The sequence below is a fragment of the Paroedura picta genome, chromosome 8 (assembly GCF_049243985.1).
Source record: "Paroedura picta isolate Pp20150507F chromosome 8, Ppicta_v3.0, whole genome shotgun sequence".
NCBI lineage: Eukaryota > Metazoa > Chordata > Lepidosauria > Squamata > Gekkonidae > Paroedura > Paroedura picta.
Window position 1 is genome coordinate 23,995,738 of NC_135376.1, and position 26,731 is coordinate 24,022,468.

The 26,731-nt window shown below is 45.2% G+C and overlaps 1 protein-coding gene across 1 annotated transcript in view; it reads left to right on the forward strand.

The window, feature by feature from the left end:
* Positions 1–26,731, forward strand: part of WWTR1 (WW domain containing transcription regulator 1) — a 93,503-nt gene that overhangs the window by 45,299 nt on the left and 21,473 nt on the right. The window contains exon 2 of the mRNA XM_077348702.1: positions 13,442–13,578. Coding sequence (XP_077204817.1) covers positions 13,442–13,578 — 137 coding nt within the window. The remainder of the gene's footprint in view (positions 1–13,441; positions 13,579–26,731) is intronic.

Sequence of the window (26,731 nt, forward strand, 5' to 3'; positions counted from 1 at the left end):
GTTATGGGAAGAGGACGGTAAGCCGCTTTGAGACTCTTTCAGGCTGTGCAAAGCAGGGTGTAAAAACAAACTCTTCTCCCCCTGTTCTGTACTTAGGACAGTAAAATTAATGTGTGCATCTAACAACTATCATAAGAGATATTTTACAATGTATATTTGAAACGAACATAATACAGCTTTGGGTCTGCCTGGATTAAGATGATGACGACTATAAAGGATATGCAGACCAGAGACTGTGGATTTAAAGAGACAGGTGTAGGATATAAAATGTCCTGTAAATGCTGGGGAAGCACAGGCAGTTCTGAAAACTAATTTGATCTGACCGTGGACAGCATTCTGAGCAAATGTGGAACACACACACATCCCACTGGTTTCAGCAGCTGTCAAAAGAGTCTTATTGGGAAATTAGCTTAGAACACTCTGAAATGCAGGTTTTCCTTGATTGTTTCTATTTTCATCTATGTTTTAAAACACCATCCACCCCCTTGCATACCCAACACCAGCGGTAGTCAAACTGCGGCCCTCCAGATGTCCATGAACTACAGTTCCCATGAGCCCCTGCCAGTATTTGCTGGTGGGTGCTCATGGGAATTGTAGTCCATGGACATCAGGGGCGCATGGGAATTGTAGTCCATGGACAGTTTGACTAACCCTGCCCAACACTATTCTTTTTCATAACAAGTCGCCTTAAACCTTTGCATTCAGAGTAACAAAATTTACAAAAAGGTTTGAGGAATTGCTTTAGTGCTTCTGTTTCCAGAGTTCTTTGACATTTTGAAAAGTGGTAATAAATAACTTTATCTCATGATTTAAAAAAAATCCTTTTCAGGAGCATATTTCTGTGAGTGTTTTAAAAACCACTTAAATATAGGCATATTTAAAATATCTGGCACATGAAAGGTTGCTTGGAACTGATTTCTCTCACTCCCAGAAGCCTCATGGCTGCTTGGGTGAAGGAGGCACAGCTCCCAAGTGTGTTCACCCAGTTTTCAGTGGCTATAGGTTGTTTGTGTATGTGTGAGGGAGTAAACCTTGAAATACAAAATTGTCTTTAGCTGAATTGCTCAATCAAATTTGATCTGTGTATTCGTCAGCAACAGTATTGCAAAGCAGACCTAATTGTGCATCCAACCCCTTCCCCCAATCTCCCTGTATTTCTCTTGCTACAAAAAGTGGAATCTCAGCCTCCTGCGTAGGTTGCCTTAACAGAGACATGTTCCAGCAAGTAGGTTAGTAACTAATTTTACAGGTTACTAATTTTTTTTCGGGACTGCTTCTTTTCCAAAGCTGTTCCCAATTTATTTTCAGTTGACTCACCTGATGGGATGTTTCTGCTTGTTCTCCTGGATGAAGTTAATGTAAAAGAAAATCTTAATCCACTGCCAGGCTCTGGACTGCTTTTTCTTTTTGCTGTCTTGATAGACAGTTGGCATATGACTGCTCAAGACATTTGATCAGGAGAACTTTAATCAGAGGAAAGGAAAGATGGAAGACTCGATTAAAAATATATATATACCCAAAACATCCACTACCTGCTAAGGTTGCCAGGTGTGTGTGTATACCCTCCCTCACTTACAGGGGAGGGGGGTTTGCCCAGTCTCAGTTTGGAAACATCTAGAGATTTGGGAGTGGAGCCTGAGGAGAACAGGGATCTCAGTCATACCTTCCTCAGCATCCATTTTCTCCAGGGAACCTGATGACTTCTGTAGTCTGTAGATGAGCTGTAATTCCAGGGGATCTCCCACCTTGGATGCTGGCATCCCTGACTGAAGAAGAGAAGAGGTGTTTTTTGAACCCTGCTTTTTACTACCCAAAGGAGTCTCAAAGTCACTCACAATCTGCCTACCCTTCCTCTCCTTACAACAGACACCCTGTGAAGTAGGTGATGCTGAGAGAGCTCAGGGAGAACTGTGATTGGCCCTAGGTCACCCAGCTGGCTGTATATGGAGGAGTAGTGGGGAATCAAACCCAGTTCTCCAGATGAGAGATCATCACTCTTAACCAATACACCAAACTGTCTCTCACCACCATAAATTACTTATGGCAGGAAGCAGTGTTTCTCCATTTCTGTGGCACTGCACAGCAGTTTAAAAGGCAGGTCTCTCTTTTGACACAACTCTCCTGCTTATGGTATGGCCCCCTGGTGATTCAGACTGGGCCTAGGAAACTGAGGTTCAGATCCCACCTTGCCCACAGACATTCGGAGTGGCTTAGGCAAGTCTCCCACCTTTTAGAACTTGTCTGCATTGCAGATTGAAACTGTTTTTAACAGAGGGTACTTCTTCGTCAAGTATTTAAAAGGGTGCCATATGGAGGATGGAGCAGAATTGTTCTCTCTTGCCCCAGAGGGACAGACCAGAACGAATGGGACGAAATTAATTCAAAAGAAATTCCATCTAAACATCCAGAAGAAGTTCCTGACAGTTAGAGCGGTTTCTCAGTGGAACAGGCTTCCTCGGGAGGTGGTGGGTTCTCCAATCTTTGGACATTTTTAAACAGAGGCTAGATAGCCGTCTGACGGAGAGGCTGATTCTGTGAAGGCAAAGGGGTGGCAGGTTACAGTGGATGAGCAATTGGGGTGTGAGTGTCCTGCATAGTGCAGGGGGTTGGACTAGATGACCCATGAGATCCCTTCCAACTCTATGATTCTATGATTCCCAGAGAATCTTGAAAACCCTTCTTTTGGGAGGGAGGGACATCTTGCAGAGAAGTTCCCAAGTTCCTGCTCCCTTGCCAAAGTACAGTTCCCAAGAAACCCTGAGGGAAGTGTTAATGGCCAGGTGCCAGAGTCTATGTCCCTAATCTCAGTTTCTCCCTGTAAAATGCAAGTAGAAATGGCCTGCTTATCTGGGTTGCTGTAAGCCTGAAATGAGGGGAGGGGAAGACAAAAGCACACAGGGCCCATGCCTAAGGATAGTGATTAGTTCTAGCAAAAAAACAGTAAATTCAAAATAGGTTGTCTTTTGTAGAGATACTGGTGGGGGCTGCTCATGCATTTACCTTTCTAGAGAGACACAAATGTATGCAGATGAACGGCCAGAGATTAGCTCTTGGGGTAAGTGAGTCTGGATGCCTTTCAGTTAAAGGAGTGGCCACATAGGCTGGAGGGCATGCTATCCAAAACAGGCCAGAGCTTGCCTTGGAAATTTAACAGCAGCAGCACACAAGGCAAGGCCAGTTCCTTCCTTATCTTGCATCACAATAGGAGATAAATTCAGAGGGGCAGCCCTGCTGGTCTGAAATAACAGAACCAAGTTTGAGGCCAGTGGCGCCTTTGGGACCAACAAAGTTTAATTCTGATTATAAGCTTTTGTGTACATATACAGTGATAAGGCAGCAGACATGCAGTCTGAAAACTCTGCCATGAGGCTGGGAGTTCAATCCCAGCAGCCGGCTCAAGGTTGACTCAGCCTTCCATCCTTCCGAGGTCGGTAAAATGAGTACCCAGCTTGCTGGGGGGTAAACGGTAATGACTGGGGAAGGCACTGGCAAACCACCCCGCATTGAGTCTGCCATGAAAACGCTAGAGTGCATCACCCCAAGGGTCAGACATGACTCAGTGCTTGCACAGGGGATACCTTTATCTTTACAGTTTGAACACACACGGTTCTGAAGAATTGTACCTACACACAAAGGTTTATAACCAGAATTAAATTTTGTTGGTCCTAAAGGTGCCACTGGGCTCAAACTTGATTCAGCTGTAGGTAAGTCTTTGGAGGAAGCTGATGAGCTCCTAAAGGGCTCTGACTCTGTGTTGTGTTGGACAAACGATGCCATTGGAAGATGGTGGGTGACAAAGAGATGTATAATTCTTGGAGTCAGCTTCTCTGGGAGGCAGTGAAACAAGTATTTTCAGATAGTGGTCTGGATCTAACCATGCTATTCCTCCAACAGAACAGCATTTCCATCTGCAGAAGAGTGGGTGGCAATTTTTGCCAGTGGTCTGATCCCACTGCAGTCCACCCACTTTGCCACCTATTAGGCTTGCCCAACTCTAGGTTCAGAAATACCTGGAGGTTTGAAGGTAGAGCCTGGTAGAGAAGGGTTTGGGGAGGGGAGAGACCTTGATAGTGTATAATGCCATGCAGCCCACTTTCCTAAAGAAGTGGAATAAATGTTTTAAATAAATAAGTAATACATAAACGAGTACCCAGAGAAAACCTGTTACAAGATGGGCCCAAAAGAGACAATAATAGCACACCATTAGTGGTCACCTCCACTCAAAATGGTTCAATACATCATCAGCAACTTACAAACTCTACTGGCGAATGACATTCTCACTTATACTCAGAATTAAACTTTGTTGGTTTTAAAGGTGCATCAGTTGTAATCCTGCAAAGTCTCCAGGCCCCACTGGAGGCTGGCAACCCATTCTTGCAGGTCCACTGCTTCCCCAGGAACAAAATTCTGGGTGTGGAGGGCTGCTGTGGGGGATCAAGTCCTGCTCTGTGAAGACTGCAAATGGTTGGATAGATGCCCTCATTTCCTAGGTGAAGCCATTCTGCATGATCTCTCCTCTTCTCTCCTCTCCCTGCTCATTTACCATGTTCCCAGCTAGACTGTGAGCCCCTAGTACACAAAATATATATCTGCCAGGTACCTGAGGGCCTGATAGGGAGATCATGCAATAGCATTCTTGCATTTTGGGGCAGTTTCTAAGGGTTTGCTGTTAAATTACGATCTGCCTCCTGTTCTCCCAGGAGAAAGAACAGCTTTGTGGCTGATGCAGGGGAAGGGAGGGGGAAACAAAACAAGCCAACCATAATGTAGTTGTTCCAGAGAACAGAAAGTTGGGCAATGTTTTGGCTGTGCTTAGAGGGATGTAAACAGATTTCCCAATGCTTAATGATGGCTCTGTATATTTGGAAGGGGATGACTGGGTATTCTGCAGGACAATGTAAGCTGTCACCCTGTGAAGAGCGGTAAATGAGCGAGAACATGTGGGTTGTTTTTGATGACTCATAAACTTCCCCCTTGCTGTAAAGCGGGCTTACTTTTGATATGGCTCAGGCACAAAATCCGGCCCCGGACACAAAGCCCTGGTAAAGGAACTCAGGGGATAGCTGCTCTGGTACATTTATAATATCCTGTTTAAGCAAAAATAACAGACCTGTAAATCTCTCTGTTCCCTCCTTAGCAAGCTTTTGCTTCTGATTTAACGACAACGAGTAAACTTGAAGTCAGGAAGTAGGAACTGGTATAGTTCATTGTATCATTACAGGTAGTAATAGCTGGAGGAGAACGAAGACAAGACTTTGCATGGATTGCCTGTTATATATATGTGTGTGTGTGTTTTTAATGATTCTGTCTCTCTCCCGCTCTTGGCTAGGGTGCCCTGGAAGTGAGGGATTATAAAGTCACTCTTTATAAATACAACATGTGTCATCATGACTTCAGAATGCTAGAGGATATGCAACCTTTTCAAGTGGGAAACGTAGCCCGCAGGGGAATTTAGAAATTGGATCCTCATTTTGATGCTATTACTGCAAAGTGGTCCAGCCACAAACGCCTTCCCCAGTGACTTCCTTGAGCTATCCAGGATACAGGATCACTCGCTTCCTCCGAGATGTCAACCGCTAGTCTTTTGCTTTCGTGCCAAAGGCAGTAGCAGATTGGATGGGGAGTGATTCTGTAGGGGAGATGGGGAAAGTGTTAACAGATACTTCTCAGGGATGCTTTTGCTCATCCTACAATAAGCCTGTGTGGCCCCTTCCAACTCTGTGACTATCTGATTCTAACTGCCCTTGTGCCCTTTGGGACTACTCACCTAAAACAGATTCAAATGGGTAGTCATGTTGGTCTGAAATCCTTATCCATTGTTGTTCCTCTATGTATTTATGAAACAGCCTAGGGGGTGGGACGTGTCCGGCTGTCCAAGTTGGAATAGGGCCAATCAGGGTGCAGCCAGCTTTGCCCTGATTGGCCCTGTCCCTGCAGCTCCCGCCCTCCATCACCGGACTGTAGCCTCTTTGGTCTCAGATGCCTCCGTGCCTGGAGCCAGCAGCAGGTAAGGGGAGAGGCTCTGGGCAAAGGATCCTGGTGGAGGGCCTGCTAGGCTGGGCCTAGCAGCCCAGCCTGCTATTTGCTCATTAAGGACTGCTAAGGAGCAGCCCAGTTCCTACTCGCCCCACTTGCAAGCTGCCGCCCAAGGCCACCTTAAACTGCCTGGCCAGGGGAGGGGACCCTTTCAAGTCCCGGGCTTTGAAGCTAGTAGCACAATAAAATCAGAGTCCAGTGGCAGAATCTTAAAGGTGTCCAAAGTCCAGTAGCAGAGTCTTAAAGGTGCTACTGGACTCTGATTTTATTCACCTAAAACAGCGTTAAAGATTTTGTAAAATCCAACCACATCTTGTTTATTGAACACAAAATAAAGGTTCATCTGTTTGTAATGCAGAGGTAACACCTGTTCACTTTGCCCTTGAAACCAGGGAAGCTGTGCCTGAATAAATGTGGGGCTTGTATCATAAGTCCATCTGAGCTGTGTTGAATGAAACATGAGAAATGGTCAACGCACGTTTTTTGTGGATTGTACAGGAGTTCACTGTAACTTGTGAGCAGGGTTTGTGTTGTGTGACGTCTGAGTATCGAAGTCTTGTATTCTCTCTGCCCGTTTTGAATAGCTGAGACATTGATGCAATGTGATCTCAACTAATACTAAACCTTTGTTTGTTTGTTTGTTCCATTTATACTCAGCTTTTCTCCTCTGTCGGTACCCAAAGTAGCCTATATCAGGGGTAGTCAACCTGTGGTCCTCCAGATGTTCATTTGTATTTGGGAATTGTAGTCCATGAGCATCTGGAGAACACAGGTTGACTACCCCTGGCCTATATTGTTCTCCTTTCTTCCTTTTTATCTCACAACAACCCTGTGAGGTAGGTGAGGCTGAATGTGTGTGACTGGCCCAGGGTCACCCAGCCAGCTTCCATGGCAGAATAGGGAACTGAACCAGAATCTCCTTGATTCTAGTCCAAAACTGTAACCTCCACACCACAGTGCCTCTCTGTCAGATGTCCACAGTGCTCTTCCCAGTACTTTTGAGCTGGATGATAAATTAGGACCTCAATCAAATGCTGCACATTCATAAACTGAAGGCGGTTTTGGGCCAATATACGGATTCCGGGTTATAGTCATACATGAAACATTTGCTGAAACTGATAGAAGGATGGCCCCCTTGATCAATCATAGTTTGATAGTTTGTACATGGGCCATACAAATAATTACCTTGCATCAAAGGAGGAAAAATGAATCTCCATTTTCATACTTGCCAGAGTTTTCTTTGCCTATAAAAAGCATTGGCGTCCATCTCCCCCCCCCCCCCGCCCAGCAAGAGCTAAACTGCAGGAGCTAATTTTAAACTGGTCCGAGGATTTAAAAATAAATAAGTGGCTTTCCACACCTTGTGAAGTTGAGCAGCATTAGCTAGCTGCTGCTTTTCCTTGAATTCCTTCGCCTTGAGAACATCAGCACGAATGCCAGCCGGCAGCCCTCCTGCTAAGTGGACTCTACCTTCACGTTGCTCTCCAGTAAAGTCGAAATGCTTTTTCCCTTCGCCAGGATGCCACCAGAAGGGGCAATTGAGGGCACTCAAGACGCCTGGCCTAAGGCCCTTTGAACATCGACTGTTTGCACAGAACATTCCTCTCTCTTCCTCCCCCTCTTCCTCCTCCTCCTCCTCCTCCTCCTTAGCTGTAGAGGTCTTCAGATGAGTTCTCTCTTCATGGTTTGATCAGCTTTTCCCAAGCATTGCGTACTTCCTGTTGCCTCACTTCTGGGTCCTCTTAATTTTTAGTCTTTCATAAAGTGGGATAATCCCTTCAGCGCTGCTCATTCAGGCTACAGTGATCAGGTTGTCAGGCTGCTGAGAGGATGGTTGTCCACTGGTCTCCTGGCAACAGAGAAAATGGCTGCTGTGGTGGATGGATTCTATGGCAATATACCCAAATCCCACCCTCCTCAGGCTCCACCCCCTCCCAAATCTCAAGATGTTCCCCAACTCAAAGCTGGCAACCCTTGCGGGAAGTGAGAGTTGTGTCTCCATAGGAGTCGAGTCATCAAAGGCGGACAGTAGCCCTTTTCAGGTGTTTTTGGGGAGGGGCCATATGCAGCCATATGGCCTAGTCTGAATAGCCCAGGCTAGCTCCATCTCAGCAGACCCTGGAAGCTAAGCAGGATTTGCCCTACGTTTGGGCGTTTTGGCGTCCAAAACGACTGTTCGTGCCCGAAGCAGCTGGCACCTGTGCCTCCGTTCCCCCCACGCTACGACACTGGCTGCTTAGGCCACGAACGGCCACTTTGGACACTGAAGCGCTCAACCCTATCTGCTCTGGTTGTTACTTGGATGGAAAACCACTAAGGAAGTTTGGGGTTCCTGCAAAGAAGCAGGCAAATTATGTGTGGACATTTCTTGCCTTGAAGAAGTTGGCTGTGACTTGATGGCAAAAATAAAAGCACAGCTGCATGTCCCCCGACCTGCATAGGTGGTTGAGAAAGCCTGCTCTGGAGCCATGCAGATTTTGTCTGACACTTGCATATATTCTACTCTGGGACATATTCCACAGAGTCCAGTTCAGGCAGTATGGTATCATATCATGCAGAGTGCCGGCAGCATGTGCTCCTGGCATGCGCCGTTGGATACCCTCAAACGTAACATCCCAAAAGGGCTTTTGATCTCAAGCGGGGCGTGTGCAAACTCTGCCACCCAGATCAAACAATGCAGGTGGAGGATTTCGTTTCGCCTGATGCACATTTCTTTTCAGGGAAAACCCACTGAGGTGTTGAGCCATGAGTCATAATGAAAGGAAGAGAGATCCGGGGACATGTGTAAATTCAAGCTGGCGTGCGTGCCCATGGATAACGGGGTTAACATTCACTTCTTGACTTTATGAAAGGGTGGATAAATGCAAATAAAATAGGCCAGGAGTCCCCAACCTTTTTGAGCCTGCGGGATTTGGACACCCTGTGATGAACCCAGCTGCAGTGGCCCATCAGAAGCCATGGTGGCCTGGTTTCTAAAAACACTTGGGGAGCACCAGGAATGGTGTCAGGGGGCACTATGGCACTCATGGACACCATATGGACCCCTGGGATAGGTGATTATCTGACAATGAATCCCACAGTTCTGTTTACCCCTCCCTCCCTCCCTCCTGCATCATCCTTTCCTCTGTGACTCAGACTGAGGCCTCCTATTGTTTGCTCACACTTTCCCTCTTGGATGATTTAATGAACTTAGGCAGATTGTGAGTGGATGGGCAGGAACGGATGTGTCAATGTTTGTCTCTTGTGACCCTTCCTGGCATACCCAGGGAATTGCTGATTGCCATTGTGGGATGGTAGATGAATTTCCTCCAGGCCAGGCTGGATTCTGGAGGTGTTTGTTTTTTGGTAGGGGGGATCACTTGGGCATGAAATTGGGATTACTGTGGGTGGGCAGGTAGTTGTGAGTCCCTGCATTGTGCAGGAGGTTGGACTAGATGACCCTGGAGTTCCCTTCCGACTCTATGATTCTATGACCCTGTGGCTTGGTATGGCAGGGCTCATGCTTTAAAGCCCTTCAGAGCAGGATGTCTCCTACAGGGATGTTCTAAGTTTTATGACAGGTGTGTGGAGAATTGGCTGGCAGAACAAAGGGTGGGAGCTGAAGTGGGGTCTGCAAAAGTGCAATGCCTTTTGTTCTAATTTGGTGAGCAAGAAAGCAAATGCTAGAGCAGGGAGTGCTGGTGACAAATGTGCTTCCCAAAAGGGTAGTTGTCACTTGGCAGCAGGCATTGCTGGGATGCCAGCGCCAGGAGTGAAAGGGGGAGGCGTCCCTGATAACAATGGTGGCTTTTGAGTGGCAGCGTTTTAAAAAAAAATAAACAACAGCATTTGTCCTGGATGTCATCTCTTACAGTATCTGTGACATTGCCTTGAGACGGGAGCTAAGATCTAATAGCAAAGTTGAGCTTTGTTTGGGGTGGGAGTGGGGGTGAGGCAGGAAACTATATTAGGAACTCAGCACAAATTGTGTGGCTGGATCCACCCTGCCTTTTTGCTAATGAAAAAGGAAGGGGGCTCTCTCTGACTATTAACAAAAAGAGGCTATTCTGAGGATCATGGGACCTGCATGTACAAAACCCATAGGAGGATGGGGGATGGATTAATGTGTGAAATTGGGTGAGATGGAGTAAAAAAGCAGGCTGGATCCGGTCCTTGTAATTGAAAACACTTTCCCAGTGTGATGTCCGTGACTCACAAATTGCAATGAAGGGCGTGCATGTGTTTTGACTTGCAAACATTCTTAAAATCCAGCTTATTTTGAACCTAGAGAAATTCTCTCTAGAGCTGCAGATATGGCCAAGCATTAATCTGTCTAAGGTGTGCTCCTATAGTGGCTGCTACTGCTACTACTACTGCTACTACTACTACTACTACTACTACTACTACTAGTAGTAGTAGTAGTAGTAGTAGTAGTAGTAAACTTGATTGCACTAGGCTGTTCAAATAGACAGTACAGTAAATGGGTGCAAGGCAATATTGGCTTGTATTACAGTAGGTAGTGTTGAGGAAGGCTCAGTGGTAAAGCATCTGCCTGGCATGCAGAAGGTCCCAGGTTCTATCCCTGGTATCTCCAGTTAACAGGACCATGTTGGAGGTGATGTGAAAGACCTCCACCTGAGACCCTGAACTGCTGCCATTCTGAGTTGACTGTGCTGATCTTGATAAAATAAGGATCCAATTCAGCGTAAGGAAGCTTTCTTGTGTGTTCAGTATGTCAGTGAAACACAGCCACCCATAGAGAAGGTGTTGGTTCTACATGTTTCAGGGATGCCTCAGTTGTGCAGAAAAATCCCTCCCCCAAAAAAAAAAGAAAAAGGCCATGAAGAGAACCTTAGGAATGCATGCTCATTGTTGCCACGGTGGCCTAGTAGCATTTAGGCTGAAAGAAAGCAAGTTTCCCTTCAATTTAGAGCAGTGGTTCTCAACCTGCGGGGGTTGAATGACCCATTCTCAGGGGTCATGGCAGGGCAAGCAGCTTGGCTGGGGTGTGTGTGTGTGTATGTGCCATCTACGCAACAGCCTTGCAGGGTAGATAGAGACAGAGCGTTCGTGCGTCTGGAGCAGCAGAAAAGAGTGAGATCAGCATGGTGGGACAAGAGTCAGGACCGAACTGAGAAACTCAGGGGGGGGGGGAGATTTATATACAATCATGAACATTGGATCTTCACGCCATTGGTCAGTTTCGGTTTAATTTCTATGAAAGAACACTTGCATAATTTTATGGTTGGGGGTCATCACAACGTGAGGAACTGTATTAAAGGGTCGCGGCATTAAGAAGGTCGAGTACCACTGATCTAGAGTCCAATAGAAAGATTTGGGTTGAATCATTCATTCCCAATACCCAGTTCTCCTATCCGGCCTAATTAAGGTGTACATTAAATTGCAGTTTACACATTCTTTGTGGAACAGTGAACTTGGGCTGAAATGGAAACTGTTACCATTCCCCCCTCCACCCTCTCATCTATGCTTGTTTTTTATTATGATTTTCTCCCCTTGGCTGCTCCTTATTTTTGCCGGGCAACCTCTTAATGCTGACTTTGATCTCACAACAGTCTGTGTTTTGGGGTGGTTGCTTTTTTGGAACTTGCAATATGTGTGCTTGTGCACATAAGCAAACTTTGGAGGTTCCTTCAGATTAAAAGAAACCACTCCCCTTTCTGTACCGGGCCCCACTGTACAAATTTTTTGATCTACACCCCCGGGGCCATACTGAGAATTAAAAATATAATAAACTGTAAGCAATTTGTTCCTTAGCTGTAGTTTTCAGCATAATTTCATCTACTTTTCATAATTTACAGTGCAGTAAATAATTCAGACGTTGGTAACAGTTTCCTTTACAGATCTGGGTGCAATCATCCATGGAGGCAGGTGGTTTAAAATCACTCTACAATTACTAGGATTTTAAGTATCCTAGCTGCATGCAAGATTGTATACCAGATGTATGATCCTGATATGCAGTTCCTGAGATTCAATTTCATTGCAAAATGAAAGAGGAAAAGATTTTTAAATTACATTTCTCACATGCTGTGCTTGTTTAAAAATTAAGCTCTGAAGTTACATATTTTTAAAAACAATACCACCCTTTAATGTTAAATGATTGGCCAACCTTTGGAGTCATGAGCCAATATGTAAGAAATGATTGTCTAGGAGTTAGTCCAGGAATATTTAGTCTGATACTGGCAGAAAAGAAAGGAAGAAGAAAATAGTCTTCGGGAAGCGCGTCATATAAATATAAGTACAAATAAATAAAGTACAGTTGAAATAAGAGTGTCGTGTTTTTTTTCCAACCACTAATGGCTAGCTGACTGAGGAAAGAAAGGAAGGAAGGGGATTCACAGGATATAGGAAACACAAACATAGCAGCATCTAATGCAAATGGAAAAGAATTGGAATTAAGAGAAACCTTGAAGAAAGGAAATGACTCAGATGCTGGGAAACAGGGTGAGTGAGACATGCAAGTGAAAGTATGACCTTGAGCTGCAGAGCTGGAAGATTTAGGGTAAAGGTGAAGCAAAGATTCCACAGCAAATGATATGAGATCTGTTTCTTCTGCTGTGCTGCTACTGATGCTAGTATGTATGTGTGGGTATGTATGTATATATATATAAATAATAAATAAAATGGTAATATTTATGAAACATTTTCAGTAGTGAAGTTTACAGCAAGCTAACAAATTGCAATCCCTGTCCACAGACTCTCAATCTTATCAGGGGGCAGGTATGAAAAGAAACACAAGAGGGGAACATGGCTTCCATAGGGATGCTCTAGGAATTTCCCCATGTCTCTGTGGTCTTTACTATAGAGGTTAAGGGGAACGTCCAAGAGTGTCACCCAGAAGTGACATCACATCCTCCTCAAACTCCACCTTGCCCAGGCATTTCTCTCAAAATATCCCAGCATTTGCCAAGGCAGTGCTGATAATTCTGTTCATTGCTGCATGGGGCATTAGGGCAAGATTCAACTCTATGCAGTGCTGGTGGGCTCACCTGCTTCTCATGTCCTGGGTACTGATGGTGCCACCTGGGCAATGCACGAACAGTGGCTTCCTCCTGTCTGGCAGCAATGTGGGAGGAGAGAACAGGCATAGGCTGTGCCTGTATAATCCTCAACCCTTGGTGGCAGGGAGAAAATGGAGCTTCAGCAGGGTGTTCAGTGCCACTTGGGATCCCCACAACTTCAGCTGTGCTAATGGAAGGAACACATGTAGGGTACACTCACTGTCTTCCTGACAAAATGCTTGGAGCTGGTACTGGAGAGCAGTCATTTAGAAGACTTACTGTTATTGGTGTTGTGTGACACAGGTAGGGGGAATGGACCACATGCGCAAATGAGCAACCTGCATTTTTTGTGATGTACATGGCTGAGATATGCGTAATCTCTGAAACCCCTGTTTTCTGTTTTGCAGCCATATAGAAAAAATCACAACATGGCAAGATCCTCGAAAGACAATGACCCAGCCCTTGAATCACATGAGCCATCATCCACCAACCACTTCTGCCCCAGCATCCCAACGCTCCTTGGCCATGTCACAACCCAACCTTGGTGAGTCACCAGAAATTAGAACTGCACTGGAAGCAGAAGGATAACCGGCAGGGGTGGGTTGGATGGGAATTTATAGCCTTGTCTAAATCACGGACAGGAAACCTTTCTCTTCTGGCCTGAGAGCTCCAGTGGGGAAAGGGATGATGATAACAGAAGAGCCTCCTTGGATGGCTGTCCTATATCTCTATAGGAAATATAGCTTTCAGCTTTGGAATCAATACCATAGTAAGTTCAGGTTATTTAACTGAAGCAACTGCTCAGTCTTGCATTACTCAAAAGAATTACAGTCATATAATGCCTTTATTATGGGGGCCATCCAAAATACTATAATAGAGCAAGCTTTCAAGTTCCTCAGAAGTCTTTCTCTGGGTGGATCAAAATCAAACAAAGGCAGTAAGGAAGAGAGTTTAGAGCAGTCTTGGGGATACCAAAGCAGTACAGTTTAGTATAGGAACCATGTTAATTTTTACATGTTTTTATGCTGTTCATCAGAGTGTCTGCAGTATTTGCAGCTTGGTGTTGTGGTTAACAGAGGTGGCCTTTAATCTGGAGAACTAGGTTTGATTCTCTACTCCTCTGCATGCAGTCAGCTGGATGACTTTGGGCTAGGTACTGCTGTCTTAGAGCTCTCTCAGGCTATTTCTGCACTGGGAAGTTCACTGCCCCGGCTCCCGTGTGGGAGCACAAATCTGGGGTGGACATGGTGCACCTGGGCAAATGCTCCCCTGTGGGGGAGCAAGAAGAGATGGGACAACCTGTGCCAGCTCAAACTCCAGCCCAGTGTGAAGCCTCCGGTGCAGAAATGGTCTCAGCCTCACTTACTTTACAGGGTGTTTGGTGTGGGGAGAGGAAGGGTAGGCAATTGTAAGCCGTTTTGAGCCTCTTTCGGGGAGTAAAAAGTGGGGTACAAAACCCCAGCTTTTTTTCTTTCGTTTGCCTATGACTTCCCAAGACTGCTAGAGTTACATTTTAGAAGGATAGTATGTGTCTAGATTGGGGCCATGTTTGACCTATGAACACATCTTTCTGTTTAATTAAACAAAAGCCAGTCTTTTCTCTTTTACTTGGTTTCTCCTGACAACTGTTGCCAAATGCAGTGGACATTTGTAGCGTAAAAAAGTGCTTTGTGAGTCACAGGACAGTAGCAGATGTATCATAAGGATGGCGTTTACTCAAATGTCTTCTTTATATATCAAAGGCCAGGGAACAATTTAGTGAGTCATATGAAATGGTAATAATGAACTTGTTTCGTGCAGTATCCTATGGATCGGGTGAGTAATGTGTAAAATTAACTCTCCTCTATCCCTTGCTAATCATGAAGTAGCAGTTTACTTGGAATTTTTTTACTGTGCTAAAAGTTTAAGCAGCCTCACAAACGTATATGGAAAAATCAAGAAGCTTCCAGGAGGGTATTCCACAGCTGCCTGCCAAACGCTGTCCTTGAACTTTGGAGCTGATGTATCTAATACATTTGTATACAACTTTTCCACAATTTAATGGTGTTGCACGCTGTTATGTGCCATTGGGTTGAACGTAATAAGAGATGTTACATGGATTAGGCTCTTGTTTTGTTTTGGGCTGCCACGCCTGCAAACAGCTAAATTGTCCAGAGGGCCATTTTAGAGTTTTCGAAAACATACAAGTATGTGTGAATCAAGCTGCCCAAACAAACAAAACGAGACCAGGAATGCTTAATGAGACCAGGAATGCGAAAATACGTACTTTCTCTTTTGGATGAGGCGCAATTGTACAGCAGCATGTCAAAGTCTTGCTGGTTTGCAGGGCTGTGTCTGTGGACAGACACAGTCCCATGGCAGGGGCTTCTGGCAGGGGCTCATGGGAATTTCAATCCATGGACATCTGGAGGGCCGCAGTTTGACTACCCCTGAACTAGGCTTTCTTAACCAGGCTTCTGGGAAACCCTGGGATTTCTTGACAGCCCCAGAAGGGTTTCCTGAATGGGTAGGAGCTAATTAAATATTTAGATATCTCTTAAATTTATTAAGCATTTATTGTGATATGGCCATATATGGTCATGTTGACCCATTCCCCCCCCCCCTCCCAAAATGGCCAATGATGGGCCTGGAGGGGATGGAAAGATGAAGGGCCCCAGGTGGGCGTGGACATAACTATGCTTCCCAGCCATATTCTGCACAATCGTACCACTTTTGGGGTTTCTTGAAGCCTGAACAACGTTTCAGGGGTTTCTCAAGTGTAAAAAAGTTGAGAAAGTCTGGCTTAAACCAGTCTGCCTGTTATGGTGTGATGTGTATCAATATGGCCATCTCATCTTGTAAAGGCACCATGTTGGTAAGGGAGAAAACAAGCTCCCCTTATTAAAGAATGTGATCTTTATGGCAGTTCCAAGCAACAAATCCATGTGGCCTGCCAGGAGAAACACTAGCCCTGTGCAAGCCATGGCTTGAGAAACAGAGAGGTGATTTCAAGCTGGAGAAGGCTCAGCTGATTGCACAACAGGGCTTCAGGGAGCCATAACTTGTAGCTCCATGTCATAACCTTCTTTTTAAAATTAAAGTTCTTACCCAGAGCCAGCTTGGTAGAGTGGTTAAGAGTGGTGGCTTCTAGTCTGGTGACCTGGGTTTGATTCCACACTCCTCCACATGCAGCCAGCTGGGTGACCTTGCACTAGTCACAGTTCTCTTAGAGCTGTACTCATAGAGCAGTCCTGTCAGAGCTGTCTTGGCCCCACCTGCTGAGAGGGTGTCTATTGTGGGGAGAGGAAGGGTAGGCGATTGTAAGCCACTTTGAGAGACTCCTTCAGGCAGTGAAAAGTGGGGTATAAAAAACAACTCTTCTTCTTCAATGCGAAAAAAAAATTGTCCCTTGTTTTGTTGTGTTTTTCCTGTCCTAGAACAAGTGTTATAAAATCAGCCTTGTTGGGTTCACACCAGGTACTTAAGCAAGCAGATTTTTGAAATGGTGTTTGAGCCCAGGGCCAACATCCTACCAGACATCACAAGTGGAATGGAAACTGGATAGGAAGTCCAACCACTTTTCTGGCAACAGCTGATTCAAAGCCTTTCACAAAAGCCGGCCAGCCAGCCAGGCCTCTGTCGGTTGCCCTGGGATTTTTCAGCACGGTACAAGTTAACAATGTCTTTGAAGATGTGCCACGGATAAGGTGGGGTCTTGATTTTCCAGGTCTGTGTCTTGGCCAACACTTCCCATTACTAACACATGTTTGTTTTTTAATCTTGCCTCGCCTCTAATGATGAGTTGGAGGCCCTTCCTGTATGACTTGTTGCATTTAATTTACAGGGACCCTCCTGCCTAGGTCTTGTAGGACATACACAACAAACACTCTGGTAGAGAAAAGTGGCATATAAGAACCAACTCTTTTTCTTCATACTTGGTTTATCATCAGCATAGTGACTATAGTGGTGCTAAATCATCAATGTGCCTTCAGTAAACAATTTACAGAAATTCACATTTGTTTCCAAAGAGACATGTTCTGCTTCTTCCATTTTGGTCTTGTGGCTGAGATATACAGCATGTTTTTAATGAACTAAACATCTGTGAATCAAGTCATTTTCCAGTTTTAATATTTTTAAAAAATGTGTCTTGGAGGTGTTTGAATGTTGTTATTCCCTCATGAGGTCTGTTTGTCTTTAATGAGATTTTGTTAAATCCTCAGCTCATACTTATGGCAAAACTCACTTCACGAGTGTACTCACACACTTACAATCAGTGTTGATACTGGAATAGTCTTACGCTGGGTCTGCCCTTTCAGCAGCTGCTCCTCTCCTCTGGCACCATGAGAGGAGAAGCCCCATCACAGCCAATGTGCAAACTTATCTGGGTACAGGGCACAATTGGCAACCTCTGTTGAACTACATTAAGTGGCAAACAGGTTCCTATCTGTTAAAGAATTATTGGCTTTTGTTGCTTGCTACCTTTTTTATTTGTTTGTAGTATCATGAAGGTTACTGTTAATTCAATTATTTTGCTATTTCCCCTCAGTACTCAGCTCACTCTTAAGTTTTCCACTACGAGTAAAGTTTGATGAAACAGTTGACAGTCTTTGTTCTGTACTGTCTGCTGTCATGATTCCTCCCTGTCCCAAGCAGAATATGTGTGGATTTGCGGTAGGCTCAGGTGGTATAGACCTGACTTAGGGTTGCCCTGGTCATCTCCCTGAATTACAGCTGATCTCTGGATTCTAGAGATTAGTTACCCTAGGGCAGGGGTAGTCAACCTGTGGTCCTCCAGATGTCCATGGACTACAATTCCCATGAGCCCCTGCCAGCAAATGCAGGCTTGGAAGGAAATGGCAGGCTTGGAAGGTGGACTCCATGACATTATACCCTGCTGAGGTCCTTACTCAGATTCCTCCCACATATCTCCTGGAAGTAGGTTTGTCCCTGGTTAAAACTTGGATGTGAGACCCCCCAGGGAAGTCCACGGTTGCTACACAGTGGCAGCCAATGGCAAACCACCTCCTAAAATATCTTGCCTTGAAAACCCTACAGGACCACCCTAAGTCAGCTGTGATTTGCTGGTAATTTCCACTACCACCAGTTACTTGAAAAAAAAATCAGAACAGCTCTATTCACAACTTTCTAAAGGACCACCATCAGAAGTAATCCTCCTTGGTCTGTGTCAAAAAGTCCCTCTTAAACAGGGTGGCTTTCTGTGCCTCAAAAAGCTTTCCACTGTGGGTACCCTCCTAACCTTCTCAGGGAACCTGGTGCCGCAGCTGAAAATCTTGCTTGATTTGCGACAGATCTAATACATTCAGGGGAAGGGACAACCAAAAGTGAGCTTGGAAAAGACTGAAGTTGGTGTCCTTAGAGGAGATAAGCAGAGTGGAACTGAGTGACTCAATAGAAGCGGACAGTGGCTTAAACACAATAGGATTCTTGGTCTTAGAGACATGTGTGTATAACAGCCAGGGGACACCCTCGGCCTTTAAGATCTGTGAGAAGAGAGTATTTTGTTCAATTCTGCTTTTCTTCATCACAGCTGCAGTGCCAGGAGAAGCTGCACTTGGTCGTTTCCTTTTCTTTGCTACCATTAATAGCCCAGGCCTGGAAATCCCAACACCAGCCCCTGAATTTGGATTAAGGGGACCAGTGGCAAAGGAGAGTGATGTCCTTATACACTTTGTCCCATTTGTTTACATTCTGGCTGGCACCCACAGGTTCCCCATGATGGGATGCTACTTTGCCTTTCTTCCTAATTGGCAGTGCTGCAAGAATGTACAAAGCAACCCCCGCCCCCCTTTCTAGCCAAAAAGAAATTCCTGACTGGCCTCCCCACTTGGCAGCCTGAAGGTTGTTGGCAATCATTTCTGGGATGTGATTAACGGCAGGCAGTTGGAAGCGCTTGACCTGGTTGCTGGGCTAGAAGGGTCAAAGATCGGTTGAGTGGAGAGGCCTCCCTTGGCGTTTTTTATCTGTTTTGAATAGGGATGCCAGCCTCTACATGGGGCCTGGGGATCCCCAGGAATTTCAGCTCTTCTCGAGACTGTAGAGATCTGTTCCTCTGGAGCAAATGTTTTGGAAGGTGGAATTTGTGGCATTATACCCCATTGAGGTCTCTGCCCTCCTCAGGCTCCAGGAGTTTCCCATCCTTGATAGCCAGGACAAGCAGGAAAAGGCTTTTCCAGATTCCCAAAGATGGAGACTTTTGTGGAAGAGTTGCCAACCCTGGGTTAAAAAATTCCTGGAGAGGTGGCGTGTGGGAAGGACAGAGTCTCAGGAGGGGAAGGAGTTCAGGAGGAATATGATCCCATCCAACCCAACTTTCAAAGCTGTTGCTTTCTTCAAAAAACTAAGCAAGATTGGCCCTGGTCAGCACTGGGGTGGGAGACCACCAAAGAAATCCAGGGTCACTACTATCCAGAAGCAGGCCATGGCAAGCCACCTTGGAACATCTCTTGCTGGGAAAATGCAGCCACAGAAGGAAGATTCAGACTGTTCCCCCTCCCCACTGCCCCCAAATTCTTCACCACCCCCAAGGGGGCATACCACCCACTTAGGGAACCCCTAGTTTAGATACTGGGCTTATATAGAGAAACCCAGGTCTGAATCTTCATTCAGCTATGAAGCTTGTTGAATTGGAACATAAGGGCAGTCTAATGGGATCAGACCAGTAGCCTGTTTAGTCCATCATCATGTTTCACATAGTGGCCAACCAGATGCTTATAGAAGGCCTACAAGAGGAAATGGAAGCCAAAGTTGCCTCTTGTTCTTGTCTCCCAGCACAGTTCTTCAGAAGGCCTCTGGACATAGGGTTACCAACTCTGGATTGAGAAATATCTAGAGATTTTAGGAGCAGGACCTGAAGAGGATGGGGTTTGAAGAAGGGAGGGACCTCATCTGGGTATCCACCCTCCAAAGCAGCTGTTTTCTCCAGGAGAACTGATCTCTGTCATCGGGGGATCACTTGTAATCCTGGGGATCTTCAGGCCTTACCTGGAGGCTGGCAACTCTTTCTGAAGGCTCTACTTGTTCATCATGGCCAATAGTTTTTGATGAATCATAAATTTGTCTAAACTCCTGTTAAAGTTGGCTACACTAGTGTCCCATGAGGACACTCCTTGGCAGTAAATTCCACAGTTCTTGAGTGTTTGTTTATTTTACTTCATTTATTTATATCCTGGCTTTCTGCTTATGCCTTGTGGATGGAGTCATTATGACTTGGTTGTGTCTCAGCAGCACTTTCTTTTTCACTTCTTCCTCTCCAAAGTGGCTTACATTGTTCTCTTCCCCTCTGTCTTATACTCACATCTGTCCTGTGCCGTAGGTTAGGCTAAGTGTGTATGCTGGCCCAAGATGGTGATTCAAACATGGGCTGCCCAGATGGTGATTCAAACATGGGCTGCCCAGATCCTAATCTGACACTCTAACCCAGACTTTCTCAACCAGGGTTTGGTGAAACCCTGAGGTTTCTTGACAGCCCTGAAAGGGTTCCCAAAATGGGTGGGAGTTAATTTTTAGTAAAATTTGTTAAACATTTATCGTGATATGACCATATAAAGTCATGTCAACCCCCTCCCCCCAAATAGCCAGTGATGGGCCTGGAGGAGGTGGGGAGGGGCCTTGGGTGGGAGTGTTCATAGTCCTGCTTTCCAGGCATATTCTGCATGATGGTGACACTTCTGGGTTTTTTTTAAGCCTGAAGAATGTTCCAGGGATTTCTCAGTGGTAAAAAAGTTGAGAAAGGCTGCTCTAACCACTACACCACAGTGGCTGTTCCCAAGCATTCTCATCCAAATACTTAGTTGCCTTGAGTTTCTTGGCTCTTGGGACAGGGAGCTAAACCAGAAGTCACCGGGCTCCTTTCAGTGCACTGGCTTTTACTGTTAGAATACATTGATCTTTGGTAAGTTTAGGATGCTTAGGGCTGATCCTGCGTTGAGCAGGGGGTTGGACTTGATGGCCTGTATGGCCCCTTCCAACTCTATGATTCTTAGATTCTATGATTCTAAGTTGAAAGCTACACTGACTACAAGGGTAATGGTTAGCATTTCATGATCCCTTTCACTAGGAATTTGTGGACTGACATATTGGGGTAATGCCACTGGCACCCTGCGATGATCATAGAATGATGATATATGTTGACATTTGCTATTGTGAAAACGGTATCAGGAAATCCTGTGAATAAAACAGCGAATAAAACAGTGTGAATCGGTGTTATACAGGGTTGAACCATATTTTCCATATCCTGCCATGATATATGTTATAGGGGATAGGGGATGTGACCTTTGTAGGTGGGCCTGTGCCCGAGGTTGGCTGCATTAATCATATGGAACTCTCATAGATAAGGAGAACTAGTTTATGTTGAAGCTGGTTTTTTCCTGAACCTATTTCATGGTAATGAGAGAGGGAACTTGTAATTTCCCCTCCCTCCACACACCCACACCCTGGCTTGACTATATCTGTGCTCCACCTGTACTGTGAAAAGCTCTTCCTGTTTCAAGCTGAGTTTGATTACTGGATATCCTGAAATGATCTGACAGATGCCAGATGGGATTCGGGTGTGAAATGAATTCAGAAGCTGGCGAAGAACATGTCTCAAGGAGAACTGAAACTTCTTCTGCCCACCTTGTTAAAGCAAACGTGCTTCTTCCTACCCAATTTTGATGGTATTTGGATCAGGGTGGTGGCAGACTGGCTTGAAATGATTTTGTTTCACTCAGTCTGTTGTTTCTGCCACCTCATATACAGTGCTGAGAATCTTTTCTTTTACAGATGCAGGGGAGTAGCCCATTTTGGAAGGAACTCAAAAGTGGAGCTGAACAATAAAAATAATGTAAAACTTGTTAATTATTTATTATGGTGCACAATTAAAAACAGAATAAAAACTTCTTAAAAACTATACCGAACTAACAGCACATAGAACCAAGGACCAAACGCGTTTCGACCCTTCCGGGTCTTCCTCAGTGGTCAAGATTATGATAATACACTCTCTATATAAATATACCTATATAGAACTCTCTATAATGTGTAGCTGAATGGTTCAGTGGGATCTGTAATGTGTAAATTTTATCCTTTTTGGAGACCAATTCCTATAGCTTTTTCTGACACACATGAGATTACACTCTGAGTACAGAACTTAATGATAGCGAAGAGTGGTGACTTTAGGGACATAACATAGGAATTGGTTCCTACCTGTTAAGGTTGGGTTTTGTTCCTTTTTTGGTTTAGCAGAGTAGCCCATTTTGGCCACAACCATGACATAAGTATGGTACACAAATACTCCTTGACACTCTTATTTGCAAGAATTATTCTGGCACCGGCTTGCAGACTGGGATAGACAACTAGGCCAGCACTGAGGGTGGGGGAGGGAAGGATACACCCCAGTTTCTTTGGATCTCAGAAGCTAAGCAGGGTCAGTACTTGGATGGGAGACCAACATGGAAGGCTTTGCAGAGGAAGGGAATGGCAACCCACCTCTGCTTCTCACTTGCCTTGGGGGGCCCCTTGTTGAGGTCACCATAAGGTTTGCCAGCCTCCAGGTGATGGCTAGAGATCTCCTGCTTCTACATCAGACCTTCAGGCAACAGAGATCATCTGGAGAACATGGCTATTTTGGAAGGTGGACTCTATGGCAGCATACTCCATTGAAGACCCTCCTTAAACCTCATCCTCCTCGGTCTCAACCCATAAAATCTCCAGGTATTTACCAACATGGGGCTAGCAACTCTAGGTCACCATAAGTTGGTTGCAACTTGATAGCACAACCTACATGACACTTAGGGTAAGGAGCAATTAAACATTACTATTTCTTTGTGGAGTGAAATAGCAGCTTTTGGGGGAGGAATAATTAGCATTACCAACTCTGGGTAGGGAAATTCCTTTAGATTTAGGGGTGGGGCCTGTGGAGGGACCTCATCAGGTTAAAATGCCTTGGAGCCCACCCTCCAAATCAGCCATTTTCTCCAAGGGAACTCATCTGTGTTGGCTGGGAATCTGTTGTAATTTTTGGAGATTGCCAGGTCTTACCTGGAGGCTGGCAACCTTGAGGTCAATGGCTAAAGCAGCCCTGCTTGATTTTCCAGAGTTTGGGAGCAGTTTTTTTCCTCAGCATCTGAGGGCCTTGCGGCTTGGCTCTTATGCTTGGCTCTTCTGGAGCTGTGTGTTTCACAAATATCGCGAACCAGTCATGTTCTTTAGCATGGAATTTGGGCTACCTGGAAACATAATGTACATTTTTAAGGGCAAGTCAAGCACAGTCAAGGGAAAATTAAGGTGTGGATAAATATTGTTCACAAAGATTTGGAGTATTAACACTGGCCCCCACGACAGGGCCTTCTGCACAGTCTCACCTTTACAATTCAGCCCATAAGGTGTCAGAAGCGGTCAGCAGGTGCATCACAAAAGTGAGATGGAAGGATGCATGCTGTCAGAGGACTGTCACTGCACCTGTGAGGTTTTGACTTTAGCCCATCCCCTTCTCTCTCCCCAAGCCTAAAGGCACAAAGACAGGAAACAGTTGCTAAATATTTGGGACTCTCAGACCCCTCCAGATATCAGCTCCCCAAGGCTTCACATTTTCTACATGGCTATTCTCCACCCTGGACCCCTGAATAGAAGGCTCTGTGTGTGCTTAGGCCAGGGCAACGTTTTTGTTTAATACTTTGCAGATTTTTGGACCACGGTGCACTCTGCACCGAAAAGCAGTATTTTTGCTGACCTTGTTGGAAGGCTAATGCTGTTTCTGGGAAGTAAGTGAAACAAGCAGTTCTTTGTTGGCAGGAGCAGAGAGAGAAGAGAGAGACGAGCCTCCCCCTCCTTCCCCTTGCAGTATCGTGACTAAGTCAAAAGTGTAATGTGGCTGGGTTTTTTCTCCGTACTTGCACAGACATATGTTTCTCATCAGGCTACTCTGCATGACACTTGAGACTGGCCAGTTCCTAATGAATTGGGCAGGAGACAGCCCTTAAATGGGGGTAAACCCACAGCTGGACCTAGGCTGTGATTTAAAAGGGAAAAAGTACTGTCACACTCAGCTCTAACATATGCATCAGAGATAATTTGCACCTTGTGCAAGTTGGCCTCTTCCACACCAGAATCCTTTCTCTGCAAAATTGCCTTTGCTTCATGCAGAGAAGCCATCTCAAAACTTCACTCTTTGGGCTCCAAAGGGTAAAGAGTTAGACTGTACAATTGCTGTCTCTGGTATAGGTAGGGTTGCCAACCTCCAGGTGAGGTCTGGAGATCTGCTTTTAGTACATTTCCAGATCATAGAAATTTGTACCCCTGGAGAACATGGCTGCTTTGGAGGGTGGCCCTTGTGCATTGTACCTTGCTGAGGTCTCTCATTTCCCCAAACCCTGCCTTCTTTAGGCTCCACCTCCCAAATCCCCAGGTATTTCCCATCCCAGAGCTGACAACTTTACTTATACATGAATTTAATGTAAGGCACATAATGACAACAAGGTCTGCTTGAAGCCACTGCCTTGGATTCCCATCCGAGTAAGAGAGCACAGATTAGGCTGCTACAATGGAAAGAAATACATATGATGACAAATCTCATCCTGGGACTCTGTTGTCATGGACAGTGTGTGGTGGTAGGGTTGGGGAAAACCTGGAAACTAGGGTTGGGCGCTTCGGCATCCAAAGTGGCCATTCCAGGCCGAAGCAGCCTACGCCGCAGCGTGGGGGGGGGAGGCGCCCGTGGTAGTGCACAACCTGGTACCTGCCTCCCACCCCCACCCCCCGCCCCGCAACACTGGCTGCTTCGGCCTGGAATGACCACAAATCTTTGGAGAGGTAACTATGTCAGATGATAATTCTCAAACCATTCTCTTGGCTTCCTGTTCCAGTCTTAAAGTACCCTAATATATTCTGTGGTTTGTGCATTATACAGTTCCTTTACTGTGCCACATAGGGGGAGGGAAGTTAATTTTTATTTTATTTTTTATAGGGGCACAGAGAGGAATTTGTGCCAGGTGTAACCAGTGAAGCTGGTGAATACATAAATCATTTTAATAGACCTTTGAGCAGAAGAAATAGATAGGATTAAAAAAAGAATTGCTGACATAGCTGGAAAGTAATTGGGATAATATACTTGCAGTTTGTAAAATACACCATTCTGTTATTCATGTAATTCATATACTGTAATCACAGATGGCCAGATTTCCATTGACTGCAGCCCAAAGCCAAACATGCAAAGGCCATTTTTTGGGGAAAATGCACTCTTTGTTCAAAGGGTATAGACAGATCACTCAAAGAAAAAGCTGGCAAGAGCCAACTTGTGTCGATTTTCCTTTCTTTCCTTTCTTTAATTCATGAGAGCACTGTGGATTCAGATTAACTTTCTTGCTCTGAATTTATTATTGTTTCACCTGCTTTGATATGTGAACTGTGTGGCTTTAAACAAAAGGTCTTGGTTTTCTCCAGAAAAATAGCTACCAATGGGATGCCCGTATCAATTGGTGCACCTTCATTCTCACAAATTCTCTCTCTGTTCTCAATGTCCAGTCTGCCTCCTTCCTCATGAGTAGGGACATCAACGTCTAGGTGGGGCCCATAAATCTCCCAGAATTAGAATTGACCTCCAGGCAACAGAGATCAGTTCCCCCAGAGAAAATGGCTTTATACACCACTGAGGTCCCAACTCCTTCCTTCCTAACCCCACCCCCTCCAAAATCTCTAGGTATTTCTCAACCCAGAGTCACAAATGCTCTTGAGCAGGGGTAGTCAAACTGCGGCCCTCCAAATGTCCATAGACTACAATTCCCATGAGCCCCTGCCAGCAAACGCTAGGAATTGTAGTCCATGGACATCTGGAGGGCCGCAGTTTGACTACTAATGCTCTTGAGAGTAGTGGGGTTGGGGTCTTTAGGGCTGCTACTTGCTTCAGTATCACCATGTGGCCTTGGGGAGTCAAGACCAAGACAATTGAATCCTCAGGATTTGTGAATCCTGAGAAATACTGAGATTCTGAGGTCCGTGAGCAGTTTATACTCACCTATTCAACTTCTGCTCAATTCAACTGGATCAGCAGTGCCTGTACACCTTGGATGTATGAGAATGCCTTGAATGTGATCATATTCTTCCCAGGCTGACTTTCAGTAACCTTTAATACGGCTTCTTTGGTACAGTTTTGAACATAAAAGTCTCAGATTGAAATCACTCCTCAGTCTCAGTGGATAGCTAGGACATACTACTAGGTGGAAACTACTCTACTTAGAGTCACACATGCAGTAATAATTCATGTAGTCATTCCCACAACTGAATATTCTACCTCTCTCTGTAACCTTAATTGATTGGAGGAGATTTTATGTTAATCTTATTCTGCCTATCTTTAATAGTTGGGAGATGGCCTGCCTCACCCGCTCGGAAGGGATTAATTTAATTTCAATTTGATAGGTTCCTTTTTCAAATTAGCCTCTGTTTGTAACATCTCCCCACTCCCACTCTTCTCTCACTGGTAACTTTAAGTATAAACAAGGGCTGTGGATGTACTTGTTATGTATCTGATGAAGTGAGCCCTGACTCACAAAATTCCACTGGCCTTTAAAGTGCCTCTAGATTTCTAGTTAACTTTCTTATGGTCCACTGTTCGAATTGCCTCTTCAAACCACATGCAATTTTTTAAAAATAAGGCACTCAGGAAGTTAAGTCTCATTACAAACTTGGAAGCTGTTAGGAAGGGTCCCTTTGTATAAATTGAACAAATT